This window comes from Pholcus phalangioides, unplaced genomic scaffold, assembly GCF_987345545.1.
Source record: "Pholcus phalangioides strain wild (caught in Gottingen) unplaced genomic scaffold, Ppha-v1.0 ptg000007l_1, whole genome shotgun sequence".
Classification (NCBI taxonomy): Eukaryota; Metazoa; Arthropoda; class Arachnida; order Araneae; family Pholcidae; genus Pholcus; species Pholcus phalangioides.
The window spans coordinates 51288351-51306350 of NW_028301600.1; the positions used below are offsets into that span (position 1 = coordinate 51288351).

General features: G+C 32.3%; 1 protein-coding gene across 1 annotated transcript in view; it reads right to left on the minus strand.

The window, feature by feature from the left end:
- Positions 1-18000, minus strand: part of LOC149085456 (uncharacterized) — a 130780-nt gene that overhangs the window by 85290 nt on the left and 27490 nt on the right. Inside the window, exons 5-9 of the mRNA XM_089233471.1 lie at positions 15290-15427; positions 11041-11223; positions 6413-6541; positions 3204-3386; positions 1491-1622 (exon numbers count right to left, since the gene is read on the minus strand). Of these exons, the coding sequence (XP_089089597.1) occupies positions 1491-1622; positions 3204-3386; positions 6413-6541; positions 11041-11223; positions 15290-15427 (765 nt within the window). The remainder of the gene's footprint in view (positions 1-1490; positions 1623-3203; positions 3387-6412; positions 6542-11040; positions 11224-15289; positions 15428-18000) is intronic.

Below are 18000 nucleotides of genomic sequence, written 5' to 3' on the forward strand. Positions count from 1 at the left end.
ATTTAGATAAATAATTTAAATTCATCAATTATGAAAACTGCACTTTTGTGAATTATGAAAAAGTGATTTTCTGTTGCGTGAATGGAAGAATGGGACATTGAGAAAGTAATGAGGTCGTGGCTTACTCCATTTAATGGGTGACTCTGCTTTCTGGTTCATATTTTTGCTCTGTCAAGAGTGAGCCCTCTTAACAACATTTGACTATATTCAAAATTTTGAAATTTTAGAGCTAATATTGCGACATTGATAGGCTAATGCTGATATTTGTAATCTATTTTCAAAAACATATATGAAACACTTAAAAAAAAATTGATGAAAAATTTGAATATGATCATGAAACAGGCATTGAAAAAAAATAGAACTATAAAACTATCATTTCTGAACGCATTATCATGATTGAAAACTATAACTGTAAACCATAAGTAAAATGTTTACCCGGAGCTGTATTCCCCCCTCCTAGTGAAACTAACAGTTAACCATTGTTTTTTTCCCTTGCATCCTACCTGGCAACTAATAAAATTTGAGACTCATCTGGAAGTAAAATTTGGAAAAAGAATCATTACCACATCTAGCTTGCAAGGGCTCAAAATTAAAAGCTTAAGTTTCATTAGAGGTGATGCAGTTCCTTTCCTTCACCTCTGAAGTTTGATAGTCCAAGAAAATTCACATTTACTTTCTCATTTGCGTCATATAATAATGTTGTTTCCTATTTATGGGGGAGGGTTATTATATTATATTGTGAGTTTTCTACATATACCAAAGTTGTTAATTAACATTGAGTTTTCTGCATACTTAGGCTGTTAATTTGTACTGTATACCAGAATATAAAAGTTTGGGCTTTTTATAGTTTAAGTGAATTTTTTTCCCTCATTTAATGAATCCTCATTTTATGAATGATTTTAAAGCACAATCAGCTTCATGTTCAATTTGCTCCCTTAAGGAGAACCAGTACCCCACTAAAAATAAAATCTTGAAAAGGGGAGACTGCAGAAAATGCGGTTAAAGCACTGACCCTAAAAATGGAATGATTGAAAAAACCTGCAGCCATATTGCTAAGACGTTACGTTGACGTCTCCTACGTAGGTGTTAGATTTAACTTGAACTAATGAAAAAAGTGGTTCCGCTTACCCAGTGTACCTCAACTACAAATCTCTCCACAATAATATTTTTCAAATTTTGTTCAAAATTGCCTATAGTCTCTAATGTTAAATTCCTCTCTATACAACAATATCCTTTAACTCACCACCTGCTTTTGTTCTCCAGAATGCAAATAATATTGCAGCCATATAAGAGTCATATCCAAGACATATATAAGAATATCCAAGACATATATAAGAATATCCAAGACTATCCCCATATATAAGGTATCATATCAATAATAGCCATATCCAAGACTATTGGAAATGTCTTATAACTGCAAGAAATCCATAAAACATGTTTATTAGTAAGAGATATAGTTTTATCAGGAAAAAATGCTTTGAAAAACTCACAGAACAAAACGGATAAAAAATCTGTGGTTTTGATCATTTGCTCTAAAACTGGCCTAGTCACATCGTCAATTTCTTCAGTTTTTGTTTGCTCAATCAACCATGAAAGAACGCTCTCTTTTATCTTCAAATCACCTACGAAGCACAAAGAATGTAAAATAATAAAAAATTTGATATACATTTCAGTGTGAATGAAATGAAACTTAAATTATAATTAGAAGGCACAAACATGCATACCCAGTGACGTCTTAATGCATAGGTATATCCAGGCATGGCCTGGGGGCCTTAAGAGAAAAGGGGGGGGGGGTCAGAAAAATGAGATTAATTTTAAATTTTCAAAAGTAAGTATGCAAATTTGTCAAGTAGGGCCTACAAAAATCACTTGGTTCAGAGGCCCATTATAATCTCAAGGCTGTGCATACCAGAACATAGGGTTTAGGTTTTATTTAAACATCCCCTCCCAGTAAATTTTTCAAGGGGTGCTTAGCTTCCCCCTCATGAATATACAATGCAGTGCATGCCCCTTTTTGTGCACACTCTTGAATATTGTATGTCAATGATGTTTGGCAAACCTGGGACCCTAAACATTTTCTTTGTGTCTGGCAAAAAAGTTGATGTAAGCAAAATGATTTCAGGACAAGACATCATTTACCTGTACATTAGAAGTTGCTTGGAAGGGGATTTTCTGATAGGTATTCATGATCAATATCACTTATAGCAGCATTTTTAAACCTATGGTCAGCAACGATGGGACAGGTGGTCCTCAGGCAGACTTGACAATTTCATTCTAACTGAATGAAAACTTATTCAATTTTGCAGTTGATGTGAGCGATATCCTTATGGGTTCAAATAAAAAATTAGACCTTCATACTTGGGAAACCATATTTCATCAAAGAAAATCCAGAAAATTGTGATTCTAAATACAGAATATCACCAATTAGTCAAAAAGTGCAATTTTTGAGAAATTTTCTGATTACTGGTGAAGAATGGAGAAATTAAGTGCTACTGCAAATCACAGTAAACAAAAATGTATTTCATGAAAAAATCATTCATCATTACTGGATGACCATATTTCATTCAAAAAATACCAAAAATTGGGATCTTAAATATTGCAAAATACAGAGCATAGCCAATCATCATAAAAAAATTCTTATGAATTAGTAAAATCACCAACTGTTGTTAAAATTTCTGAAAAATTATAAATTAGGAATTGAAGGTCTACTGATAAGAATTTATAGCTCATCTCTATTGTATGTTGTGTTTCCACTATTATATATAATACTTTTGTACTGTATATGTCTTATTCAAAATAGTGATTCAGCAACTGGCATTAAATATTAGTTTTAGAAAACTATATTGTAACAGCTTAAAGAAATACTGTTTATTAAATCGACCATTCAACTTCATCTATGACAGTTTTCATGTAAATATTTTGTGTAGATTTTTTTAATATTGGACACATGTTCACGATTCATTTACAATATAGACTGACATAATTTTTTTTCTTTATATAAGTCACATAAAATGATCAAAGAATGAATATTGCAAAAAAAAATTACCTGTTTCTTTGATATTAGTAAAAAAATTGTAAGTTTTACATTCGACTGCTTAAGTATAATGTCACTCAAATAGCTTCTTGTTTTCATTATGAGTAATTTTTATTCATGAAAACATTATCAGTATAGATAAGTTTTAGTTATATTAATAGCCTAATACCATCATAGAATTTTGGAATTCTTTTATTATAGAAACCAAGTGTAGGTGGATTCTTGATGCCATACACAGCTTCCAACTGATCATCTTCAATTTTCACTAAAGAAATTCCATATTTGTCACAATGATCATCTATCGATTCGAGTTCTCTCAAAATATTTTGGCTCTCAACACTTTTGCTATCATCTAAAAAAAATAAAATCTATAAGTATATAAATTTGTTTTATAAACTACAGGGTGACAAAAAATAACTGTTAAAAACATTTTCTCTATGTACTTATTTTATTAATTAAAATAAAAAACAATTGCCCATTCTTAACAGTAACATATGCATATATTTGTTAACACCCACATTCACTTAACATTCCTTTGGCTGCGATACAAAGCTTCAAACGGTTTGTAAAATTTTTAGCTTAGCGCCACACTTTTTCATTAGAAAGTTTATCCCATTCCAGACACAGAGCTTTCTTCAGCGATGCAAAACTTTGGTAGCTCTTAGTACAAGCACTGTTCTTCAAAATGAACTACATGCTGTGATCTATCGGACCGAGATCAGGGGAACATGGTGGCCATTCAGCAGATGTGATGAAACTGATAAGCTCGGAATATCTGAACACCAGTGTCTATCATTTTGATGATTGAGCTCTTGCTCAATTGTGAGGAGCTTTTTATCTGTCAAAAGAATGTTCTCTTATCAGTTACCAGTGGCCTGACTTGACAGTGCACAACATCTTTTTAGCCATACTCGCTTATTTTCTCCAGTAAGTTGTTGAAACTTTCAAAATTGGTATGCCATCAGGCCAAGTTCTTTTTTTTTTTGCTATCAAATGCACAGATTCTCAGTTATTGCCAGTTTAAAGGGCAATCTTCCTCATTGAGACTTTTGCATTCCAAATAACAGATTTTTGATGAGCTGGCAGTTCCTAGTTTTGTTGCCAGTACTTTTTCTTCCTAAACCTGGATAGTCACCTTCATGCTCTGATTCCTTAAACCACTTATCTGCCCTTGAGACAAGTATATGGGCATTACCAAGAGATTTTGTTGTGTCACAATTTCGTTTGCCTTTCTGATAAAATGTAATGATTGCGACACTGTTATATTAGGCATTTTCTATCATGAAAAATAAAATTCACAAAAAATTTATTGAAATCACAAATTATACTTAAGAATATGTTCTTTAATATTTCGACTACAAATAAAAAAACTAACCAAACTTTCACCAGTCAGAGCATTAGAAAATTTGTATGCATTTATTTTTTTCCACCCTATATAACTGAACCAAGCATTAGCTAAAACATTGTATTACATGCCTTTTTCACAATCATATGTTATCACATTGAGATAATATAAGCTATATATATATATCAGTTTCAAGAACTTTCAAACAAAATTTACCTGAAGAATTTGAAGTAAAGTAAATTGAAGTGGAAATTGGGGGGAAAGGGAACCCCCGTACAATTTGTAAAATTCAGTTCTTCAGACTTACTATTTCAGTAAAAATGTAATTGGTACGATAGCTGCTCATACAAGGTTACAAGGAGCTTTCATATGGAGAAGTTGGGTACGTGGTCATGCTGCTACCTGTTTGCTCTTTACATTTACACTATTTCTGAAAGCAAGTTGGCCTGATAAACTTTTTGGAATCAATTTCCACCTTTATTATTTAATCTGTCATTTTAGTATAATTATGATATCTCTACAGGTGAAGTAGGAATTAAGAGGGTTACACTTTTTTCACATTTTCATCAGTATTGCTACTTTCTGTGCAGCATAAAGAAGTGTGATGTCATAAACATCTTTACAGGGGCAAAACATCCAACTGAATTTTATTAATAAACTAATAAATTATAGTTTTTTGCAGTGAATAAATACTTACGAGTGTTTTTTTTTGAGGTGTTACGCAACACTGATTCAGAAGAGATGGAGACCCTCATTAGCATAAATTTTGTTGCATGTGATGACACACAATGCTGCTTCTTGATATAATAACTGTTCTATAACAACATTTCTCTCTTGGTACGAACAGATTGTTATACTGAGATTTCACTGAATTAAGTAATCGATTGATCATAACACAGAGAAGCCCCACAGGAGAGAAAGGGATATATTCTTTAGTAAGAATGGAATAAACTGTGGCATTATATAAGAACTTCAATGATATAGATCTCCACGAAATATTAAAAAAATACCATTCTTTTCTTTTCCATTTTATGCATAATTATTCTTAAAGAAAGGGAAAGAAAATATGCTTTTTGAGAATTTTTGTTGACGTTATAGTGAATGTGCTCTGAATTTCATTCATAAATAACTTGATATAAGCAAATACTTTCTGTATCTTTAACATTATCTTGTTAAACTGACACGTTTGAAAAGAAATACGATAAACATGTTGGGGTAAATCGAGAAGCTATCTATACTTAGAATAAGACAACCATAAGTATTCTTTATGGGCATTGTATAATATTTTATCATGTATATGTATTGTTTGTAATTGCATCTTCAATTGGGTTGCTGTATTTTTTAAATATATGACATACGTATTTGTTATGGACATCTTTTTCTTAGCCCCCTCATTGGGAATTTTGCCTGTCGTAGCGATGTATTTGTATCTCTTCGACAATCACTTGAGAATTACTTGTATTAACAAAATTCTCATTATACGCCATACGCGTTATAATGAACTTCTAGTGTGTTATGCTCATGAACCAGTTTTACTTTTTGCTGAATATGATAATGATCTCCTTTTTTCTCACAAGAAGTGAGAATAAAAAAGAAATTATTATTATTAAAAATAAATTATTATTATTAAAAAGAAATTATTATTATTAAAAATAAATTATTATTATTAAAAAGAAATTATTATTATTAAAAAGAAATTATTATTACTAAAAAGAAATTATTATTATTCCGACAAAAATTCCTATTTAGTCTATAATTAGATTATTTTTCACTGAGGACATAAATTACTGGCCTCCTTTTAGCTCTTATTCTGCTAAAAAAACTTTAATATCATTTTTCTCAGAAAAATCTAAGAAAAGACCATATATTTTGGATGGTTGGTGATGAATGTCTCCTATATGATCTATTGAGCAGAAAAATTCTTCCTTGGAAGCCCTGTTTGAATTGTTTATTTCTATATGGTAACAAAAATATTTTTATGAAATTTACAATAAATTTTATCACATGAAAAAAAAATTTCTTTATGAACTCACGAAAGAGAACTGCCAGATAATCCGAGGTTTTTATCATCAACTGCAGCACTCTGTAAGTCACATCTTCAATTTCATTGGTAGTTTTAAGATGAATCAACCATTCTAATACCTCAGTGTTCGACCAATTTCCTGTAAAAATATTTTTTCTGATACACATTCAGAAGAAAACTGATAATAATGTTAGTAATGAAACAGTTCTAATGTTTGATTAAATTCAAATTTAATTTCTAACAAATGAGTAAGGATGCTTTAATCTTGAGGGAAATTAATGATTTGGAATCATCGGCACAAAGACTTCGTCAGTACTTCTGTCAGTAATAACACACAAAGTGTTCTCTAAGGTTTTTTTATCTGTGTGTATGGATATGTTGTTACTCTGGGAGAAACATTTTGGCATCTAAATAAAATGACAAAACAAGCTTCTGCATACAATATAATGAACTTCTGCACTGCAGAAACTCTCAGCTTGAAGGGAGCATTGGTCACAGTCCCACAAATCATGAGTAACAAGACACAGACCATACTACAGTATTGAGACTACATCTTTGAACCATTTATACAGAGTAAGATGTTACTCTCTTCTTGATTATACAAGATGTAAAGAAAACTGGACATATAAAATCATACATAGATATGATTTTTTTGAAAGAAAAAAGTCACTTATCTCTATGGAGAATCAAATTTACCAAATTTAGCAATGCATTATGGAAGTAGTAGGAATTTTCTTCTTTAGAGAGTACACAGGATTTTTTGGGGGTGTTCAACTTCCCCCAAGGGTTTTTTCTCGTTTTTTAATGAAGAAATACACCAGAATTTCTGGTCAAGTGGGGGTTTAACCTCCACCTTGTATACACCTATAATGTTTTGTATGCATACTTTTATGGATCTCGCATAAGAAACTTCCTTGATAAGAGCCATCAAAACATTTGTCCTCCTGATCCATGATTACACTGCCATAACATGGAGTCTACACAAAGTTATGACATTCGTTCGTTGGAGAAACCCAGAAAAAAGTTTACCAAATGATTTCTGCATCTTTAGGATCTCCCTTATGAAGGAAGACTATCCCCTCTAAAAATATATTTGCTCAAATACAGAAAATTAGAAAAATACTTAAGGGTCTTGTATTTCTAACAATGAACATGCACATATAGGTATATGTATTTCCAATCCATTTGTATATGTTTTATAGAACCAGAAGCCATAATTTCCATATTCAAGTTTCAACACAAATAGTAACATTTATTTCTACTCCTTTATGCAGTAAACAAGTAGAATATGGAAAAAGCTTCCTGCCATCTTTCCTTATCCATATTTGTGACACATCTGAAGAAAATCAATATTTCAAAATTTTCATTATGTTATAGATTTTGAGTGTATTTTTTTTTTATCCCAGATTCCAATTGTATATGTTTTCATGAGTAATAATGTTTTAGATTTTTTTGACTGCATACATTAACATAATTTTTCCAGTTTATGAGCATAGATGTCAGCATGTGTAAAAATATTTCAGATTTTTACTATATGCCTGGGTAATTTTTCCAAATTTTGATAGTATATTTCTGCATGTGCAATAGTGTTTTATATCTTGATTTTATGTATTTGTGTAATTTGTTCTCCAATCTTGATATTGCATGTTTTTTTCCCCCATGCTCCAAATTTTATTATGTTGCGATGTTGTCTTCATGAGTGAGAGTTATTTGCCTTAATAAATAAATAAAATACTCCCCATGGAAGAAAATTCTCATTGCTTTTACAACCCTTTTACTATTGGTAGTACACTCACTTGCACTGAAAGCGGTGGGTGGGTGGTAGTTCAATTCTCTGTAGAGGCAAGTGAATTTTTCTTTACAAAAATCATTATCTCTACATAACATCCAGTTTCCTGTATATCTTAAACCATTCATCTCTACATTGCGCCCAGTCTTCTGTACTTAATATCAAAAGCAGAAGGGACATTATTTTCTGGAAGAGTAGGTAAATTTTGCCAAATAATACTCAGAAAAATCACCAATGACAAAGGAAAAAACAAGGAAAATACAAAAACTCCTTATGCACTTCGACACTCTATGGGTGTAGTCTTCAGAGGATGAAAAATATCACGCTGACCAAGGATCCAATTTGGATTGATTACAGAATCTTAACTCTTGGTTGATCAATGGAAAAAAATATATAAATCTGTACAAGTCAAATGTCGTGACTAGAATGAAGCTGAGCACGTGTGTGTAAGTCTTCTATAATGTTCTGATTGGCTGCTTGTGAAATGTAGCTATCTGATTGGTCTACTTGAATTTTCTTACGATTTCTGCTCATAATGAACTTAAGACATGGCACTACATTCGATGGTGTTGATTTACTGTCATTTACTAATTTATTTTTGAAGGCCTGAATATATGTGCATTCATAGAAGTCTAAATCAAATCATGTAAAAAAGAGCGTAATTTCATCAAATGCCATTTCCTTACGTATCTATGGCCTAGCCAAAGTGCACAAACCCACATTATTTCTCTGTTCCGTAGTCTCTGATATAGGTACAGTTTCATATAACCTGGCTAAATTCCTTGTTCCGATTCTCTCTCCACTAAGTCAAATAATAACAGTTAGAAATTTGTCAAGCTTAATATGGTGTCTTTTGACGTAGTCTTAATGTTCACCATCATTCCAATAACTGGTAGTATTAGATTTCTAGAAAGACGACTTAAAACACATAATTTTTCAGTCTGAAGTAGAAGTAGTATGCAATCTCACATTCACAGGTGTCTCACACAAACAGCCTTCAGTTTAAATGACAAGTGTTACACTCAGACAGACAGTCTAGCAATGGGAAATCCCCTCTCCCAGATTTTCCATGATATATATATATGGACGAGTTTGAGAGTAAGCTATTGAACATCATGCCATTCTCATTTTATCGGCGATATGTGGATGATACTTTTGTGCTTTGGGACAGTTCCAAGGATGGCTTAGAATAATCGTTACTCATTATTGATGACATAGACCCCTCACGTTCAATTCACAGCAGAATTTGAAACAAACAATGAACTTTCTTTTTTGGACGTATTAATTCTATCATTTGATCATTTTTGTTGCACCACGGTCATTTCCTGCACACAAGGGCTAATTGGACCGGAACCTATAATTTATTATTGATTCCGAACGGCAGCCTTTTTTTAATACTTGCCAAGAGGTTGGTGCACTAACCCCTCGATGTGGGATTTTCTGCAGTGGCAATCTTTTTCTGTGGGCATGTCACCATTTGTTGACACCTGTGTCAGGAAGGTTTCTAACAAGGACGAACTGGGTATCAAACTCGCAACACCTCTAAACATCCTTTGGTACTTTAGGTATCTTATCAACCTGAGCTACCGCACCCTTGTTGATAAGATAATACGCTCTAATTAGTTACTAATATGCACCCACATACTAGTAACTAAACAGAAATGACATTTCCAAACCTCTGTCTATCATAAGTCTTTCTCGGTTTCACTACTACCTCATTTTAGATTGTGTCATCCCATGCAACAGAAACTCTCTGCATTTCGCACTTATGTATCAAGAGCATTTGACATCATCTCAGATCGGAACACATTAGACCGTGAACTAGAAACCATCAGAGAAATTGCTAAAGACAGGGGGGTTCAACAACAAAATCGTTGACAAAATAAGTAGAAAATTCATGAAACCAATAAGAAGAATTAATTTAGAAAATATCACAGAGAGGCCACTCAAAGAGAGTAGTTGTACCCTACGATCCAATAGTCTCACTCAACATCAAACCAATTCTTAAAAGTTTAACTTAACAACTATAGAGATGTCAAGGAAACATTTTATTTTCTGGATATTATGCTGAGGTGAACTCGGAAAGAAAAGTCATCTTGTCTCTGCCGGGACTCTCTAACCCAGGTCCTTTTGCATATCAGGCAAGCATGCTACCATCTACACCACTGGAGACATGACCCTGCCTTTCTTATTTCACGCAACATAATATCCAGAAAATAAAATGTTTCCTTGATATATAGGACTGAGAAAAAGCCATCTATCTCACTAAACCGTCCCACCAATTCTTGAAGTTAAGAGAGACTACTAATGTCTCTACTTCAGTGACAGTGCGTGACGTGAGGATTTGACAACAAATCAATTTATCAGAATGTCCCATAAATTTGGATCAAATTGAGCATGTATGGAGTATGCAAGAGAGGACTTTGCATTAATTATTACCTTCTACAGACAGTGCAAATGAAATAAACTGCTCTCATTCAGGAGTGGAGTAAAATACCTCAACTTGCATATCTCATGGTTGCGCAACATTGACCTCCTCTAGAGGAAATGATACATGATACGCCATATCAAAAACTGTTTTTGTCAATGAATTAAATTTTTTTCCTATTTTTTGATAAACATAAAAATAGATATTTAGTTTTCCCCACCAAAAAATTTATTTAAATTTAATGATATTGTAAACATCTTTTTCTTTCTGCATACCTTATGATATCCAAACTCAATGTTTTTAAAATTAAAATGTTGTTAAAATCACAATTTTGCATAAAAGAACTAGAAATTCTCAATTTTTTTTAAACATGTATTGAATGAAAACGATCATATAAATATTTAAAAAGGAAGATGTTTACCTCCATAAAATTTAGGGATGCGATCCACAAAATATATCAGTGCTGGAAGCTCATCAATTCCAAAATCTAAAGCTATTTTTGAATCTGCGATTTTGACAAATGGAATGGCATTCTTCTTTGCATCATCATCAACAGATTCAAGATCAGCTAATATGGTATCACTTGTTTCATTGTTTTTGTCATCTAAAATTTTGCAAACAGTTCAGAAGAAAAACTAATCATTAAAAATTGTTTCAAAAAAAATATTTAACAAGCTTGTTTCATTAACAGCATGTCAATGTCTTTGATTCAAATGAATTTGAATGTCTTGATTACTGAATATAGTAACTTATAAAAAATAAAACTATCCATGTATCGCTTTTGTGAAAAATATGAAACAATACATGAAATAAAAACAGGAATATGTTACACTTAATACTCCAACAGTAAAATTGCTTGCTTAATCAATAACAACTATGCAAAGATATTTTTTCTCAGCCTATAATACATTCTAAGTCATTGCCAGACATCAAAATTATGTGAAAATTTGGTCATTTTCTCTAAGTGACTTCAGTTAAAAAAAATCACATCATTTCAAAGTCATTTAATGACCATAAATGATAAAGGTCACAAAATGACCTGAAAATCATAAACTACTTTTGAATTGAATAATTCTGTTCCACATAAAAATATTAAAAATTATCCAAAATGTTTCATGAACAAAATAATGAACTTTGTAAGGGTTTGAAAATCATTCATCTATTTGTTACTGATTGTCACAAAACAAATAAAAGTACTGTACTTTTATTGCAATTTTGTTTGAATGGAAATGTACTTCTCATGAAATGAACATTGAAATTTTGAAATGTAAATTTAAAATTTTAAATGATGACTTCATATAAAATTTATCAACAAATTTTATAAATTGTAATTGAATCCATATATATATATTATGTTTTATACCAAAGCTCAGAAGATCTGCGACATGACCCTCACAAAGTTGGGCTGGCAGGGCTCTATAGCCTTCAGACTAGAGCATTTGACTTGACAGCATCATGAGCCTCCAAGCCAAGTAATTTTTCTGACGCCCTACCTGGCAAATTTACATGTCTACTCTCGAAAATTTCGATCCAGATCTCATTTTTGTGAGGCCTCTTTCCTCGTGAGGTGCCTGGATAGGCCCATGCATTAAGACAGCACTGCCTGGTGCTCAAGGCCGATCTTATTATTTTGTTTTTTTTACACTCTAAATTCACTGTAGGGCTATCAATGATCTCAGCTGATGGGCATGGCTCTATGATGTGGGGGAGGGGAGCATGATCTGTGAAATCAGTCAATGTTGGAAAAATATGCTGTGGATTTCTTTGATATACATTTTGAACAAAAAAGGATTTTAAAATTTAAAATTTCCCTTACTTTTCTCTGCAAATTATAAATAATGCAAATAATTGATTGTGTTATTTTTAATTTTTCAAGGTTAAAAATAAAACAAGATCAAAATAGCTGCAATCGATATTATTCAATATTATGGAAATAAAGTTATATACCATTATTACTTGTCAACTGATGTTATAGTAGCATTTGGTAACCGCTGTTATCATAGTAGCATTTGGTAACCACTGTTATCATAGCATATTGGTAAAAATGAGATTTCAAGTCAGAAAAGTCAAGTACTATGAAAGTGGGTTTGATTCCCGTCCTAGGCTGACAGTGTCAACATTTTTTCCTTCTTACCAAATGGTGCCATCTATCACCCAAAAGTCGAAGTACATGCATTTGAACCAAAATGAGTGACCATGCACTTGTCAATGCTAAAGGTCATGCTCCAATCTTTTTTACTCCATGCTGCAATCATATTCAAGTTTATTTGGAGCATCTCCCTATTGCTTGGATCCCTACTACCCTCATAAGCTTCACGTCACCCGTGAATTTGCTCATAATCCCATAGATACCCCTGATCAAGCTTATTGATAAAAAGTGAAAAAAGATTGGGACCAAGGACACTTCCTTGAAGGACTCTACTCTTAACACCTGTCCAATCAGAAAATTCCCCATTCACCATAACCTGCTGTGACTTATCTTACAACCACAATTCTATCTGATTCAACAAGTTTCCGCCAATCCCAATCTCATGAAAACACTTCAAGAGTGTACCATGTTGGACCTGTTCGAATGCCTTCTAGAAATCAAGATAAACAATGTCACTGTTTTTACTTTTTCCCAAACCCTTAGTCAGGTGATCTTAAAAGAAAAGGGGGGAGGCTGGTTACACATAACTTCCCTTTCCTGAACCCATGCTGGTTTTCAGACATCACATTATTTTCATCTATCCACTTCACCAATTGTCTTTTGATAATCATTTCCAAAATTTTTGAGAGGGAGCTCATCAAACTCACTGGACGATAATTTGAAGCAGTTTCTCTACTACCCTTTTCAAATATTGGAACAACATCAGCAAGTTTCCAAGCCCCTGGGACGATACCCTTATCAACACTACTTTTGTAAATATGTGCAACTGGCCTCAATTAATTAAACATTTAGTTGGTGGTGCCAGATGATATAATGCTACCTCTGAATATAATGATAATCCCTCCACAACATATATATTTTTCTTTTTTTTGGTTCACAGAGTATCACTATATACCAGGTGTACAAGTATGAAATGCAGATTTTAGACAACAGATGGCGCACCAATGCAGTTTGTGCTATAAAGATTTGACACTGTGCCATTTTGTTGTGTCATTAACAAGTGTCAGATGCGCACGAGTGTTAAATTGGAAAAGTGTGTGCAAAGTGTTGTGTTCAATATATCGAAATTTATACCGAACAAAGAGCATTCACGGACAGCATTAATTTTTTGTTTTCATTTGAAGAAGACTGCTGAAAGATTCAGATGAGATGGGATGACATTCAGAGAGATGGGATGACATTCAGAGAGATGGGATGACATTCAGAAGATCAGTGTACAGATCTTCTGAATCTTTCCCATCTCTCGTAGGTGATTGGAAATAGCTTGTTGACTAACGCCAAATTGCACTGCGAGTTGTTTTTGTGTTTGCTTATCATCTTCATCCAACAATGCTTGCAATTCCACATCTTCATATTTTTTTGGCGATTTTCCATGTTCCTTGTCTGCAACATTGGAGTCACCACTTTTGAAATGCCGAAACCATTGTTCACACGTATCTTGCAATGGAGCATGTTCCCCATAAGCTTCTTGAAGTAATCGGTATGATTCAGCAGCAGTTTTCTTCAAATGAAAACAAAAAATTAATGCTGTCCGCGAATGCTCTTTGTTCAGCATAAATTTCGACATATTGAACACAATAACACAACACTATGCACACACTTTTCCAATTTATCACACGTGCCCATCTGACATTTGTTGATGACACAACAAAATGGGGCAGTGTCAAATCTTTATAGCACAAACTGCATTGGTCAGCCATCTGTTGTCTGAAATCCACATTTCATACTTGTACACCTGGTATATCAAGATTTCACTGTATTATACCAGGGCAGACTTCAGAAAGAAAAGTTAGCTGTCTCCTCTGAGAATCGGCCACCAGTCCTCTTGGACAAATGTGGAAAAGCACGCTAACCAATACACTATATACAATTTTATTTATAACATGCATAATAGTGTGATGTGCTGAATAGAGACATTGCCACCTCCTTAACTACAGTAATAGCTGCCTAGGTGGCTACAGTAAGGAGAGTACTGTTTTTCTCAGCCTACAAGACATCTAGGAAAGAGACTTTCTGAAAAAGACCTTTGTTTTGATTCCAGGAGGACACAAGTAACTTTTCTTTCCAAAGTTTTGCCTCCAGAAAGTTTCTTTTCTTATAACAGATGTTTTTGATTCCAGAATAATTTTAAAAAGAGAAGACAGTGATTTCTAACACTGATACACATTTAACAACTGGATTCAGTGAAACCTAGATATAACGATACTCTGAGGACCAAGAAGAAATATCGGTGTAGAGGGATTATCATTATATCGAGAGGCAGCAGTTTAACATTAGAGTATAGACATTTCCAAACAAAACTTTAAAAAATATTGTTATGGAGGGATTTATTGTTATATTGAGTGCTGTTGTAATGAGGTTTCACAGCATAAAAAGTCAGATTTAAAAATATCAAATTGCTACTCGATATTCACACACACATTATCTAAATATCTTCAAATCACTTTCAGCATCTTCAGTCTGAAAAATATTTTTCAGTTTGATCATATAAGATAAATCTATTAGCCTATTAGAAACTCACAAAATAAAACAGCCAGATTTGTGGAATTCTCAATCAAAGATGTCAAAATTTTTGCAGATATCTCTTCTATTTGATCAGCTTCAGGATCTTTATGTTTGATTAAAAACTTTAACACATTTTTAGCATCATGGAGGTTGCCTGAAAATAAAAAAAATAAAATTACAAAAAAACGGTTTTTTTATTGTGGACTAGGCTTTGATCACTCTGACTGTGTATTGAATTTAAAAGAATCCAACTGACAATAATTAATTATTATAGACTACAGCAAATTCTATGAACATTGGTGTACTGTTGACCTGATTGATGAACATTGGTGTACTTGTTTTGAGTGGCATCATCTTAAATGGAAAGCAATAGAATAGTTATTGTTGACAATTTGAAATAGCTATACAAGCTACATGTTCTATCACATCCTGAATCAACTAAATAAGAGAAATATTAGATGCTTTAGCTGGGAAATAAGAAAGTATAAAATGATAACTAGGGCTTGGATTTTTATGACCTAAAGATGAAACCTTGTTGCTGATAGGTTAAAAAAATCTGAATTTCAGGATTTTCAACTGATCAGTATCAGCAACGACGTTTTATCTTTAGGTCAATTAAATCTGAGCCCTAAGGATAACTATTTCATGTGTGGTCAGAGATTTTTCTTGAACAATAAGCTCCAAAAGTCAAAGGAAAAAAAAAATCAGTAACACCAAAGTTTGAAGAATTTTGTCAAGGTATCACTGTGCTACCAAACAGGTCTGACTGCAAAATTAAACATGACCGTAGATAAAAATGGACACATTTAACATTAGGTTTATTACTTCCACCAAATAATTTGAAAAATGAGAGTGGATGAAAGAAGATGTATCTGATGATGATGATTGCCTTCCTTGGTATGTTGAGGTACCACAATACAGTTTACGTATTGCATACTCTCCCTATTCATCTTGCACCATCTACTAGTGCGGTGACAAAAAAGCCATGGCTGGTATTTATATAGATTAAATAAAATTTTACCTCCATTTTTAATGAGGCTTGCACTCTTATAGGGCAAACAAGAGCATAATTTTTTCAAAAAGAAGATATATCTTTATATAATGTAGGAACACTTTGAGGTTTGAAGAGCCATCAAAAAATGCTAATTCCCAACATTATTTTTCATTAATTATTCATTACTATTATTTCAAGAGACTTCGAAACAACTTTTGGAAAGAGTGCATATTTTGTTGTGCAAACAATTTTTCAGGGGTGGTAGTGTGATAAACAATTTTTTTTTTTATAAAGCCACGGCCGCACTTGTGTCAAGGCTGGCCCAATACGTACCAAGCAGTGTCATCCAAATAATTTTTATAAAGAGTAATTTCACTCCTTTCCAAAATTTTAAGGGGTAGTTTTGTAAAAAAACTGAGTTTTTTAATGCAAAGGTTTAAATTTTCTTTCCTAGTCATAATTTGAATTTTTTTTGTGAGCATTTTCGTGAAAATATCGTTTGAATGTATTGAAAATCTGCAAAGTTATGATACATTTTCATAAATAATATTGCTTGAATGGGGTTAGCCTTAGAGACGTCATTTGTTTGATTAGAAAACATTTTTTTCTCAAAAGGTTTCTGAGATATGTACATGAAATTTTGCATGGTCAACAAGGATGGTAGAAGCAATAAACAAAAAATAATTGGAATCTCGGATGATGGGTTGCATTTCAGTATCAACTCTGATTTGACACATTACATCAAACATTAACATTTCTAATTATTTCATAAATTCATTTACTCCTAGAGTTTTAAAATTTATTAAATGTTTTGAATTATTGTATTAACTACTCGTGAAACTTAATTTAGTGAATACAGTAATAAATGTATAAGAGTACATGAAAAATTAAATATAAATTTCTTGTTATTAAGCATGAATCATTATATTAAGTCAAAATGTACAAATATAATTAACGTAGTCATATAAGTACAGTTGTGTTTTGTTACTCAAATGTATTAACTGTCAAAATAATGTTTACTCTTCTATAGTCTTTTCAATATATTAATAAGATTAAATTTTAAAAAAATTGAAAATTCATTTTGTGCATCCAAAAAAATTGTTTAAAAAATTGTGTTTTACAAAAAAAATCAAAAAATTAAATTTAAATTACTTTTTTGCTCTAAGGTTTAAATTTTCTTTCCTATTCATAATCTAATTTTTTTTTGTGAGCATTTTAGTGAAAATTTCTTTTGAATGTATTGAAAATCTGCAAAGTTATGATATATTTTAATAAATAATATTGCTTGAATGGTTAGCCTGAGAGACGTCATTCGTGGGGTTCGAAAACATTTTTTTTTCTCAATGTTTTTGAGATATGTACATGAAATTTTGCATGGTCGACAAGGATAGTAGAAGCAATAAACAAAAAATAATAATTGGAATCTGGGATGGTGGGTTGCATTTCAGTATCTAGTTGAATGATTTGAAATTGAAGCGATGCAGTCTTATTTCGATGAATTTTGTGTTAAGAGCCAGAATAAATATATTAACGGTCAAAAAACCATTCTTATTTTACTTCATACATTTAGCAGAAATTTAAAATAAAAGTTGTTTTGGCAGCTGCTGTGCCTCTCTCTCTGGTCTAAAAATATATTTGAAAAGTTGTATTTTGTATTTTTCTAACGAAAAATCCCCGAAAAACAGTTTACATAATTTTTTTGCATGTAAATTTCAAATGTAAGTGTATGAATT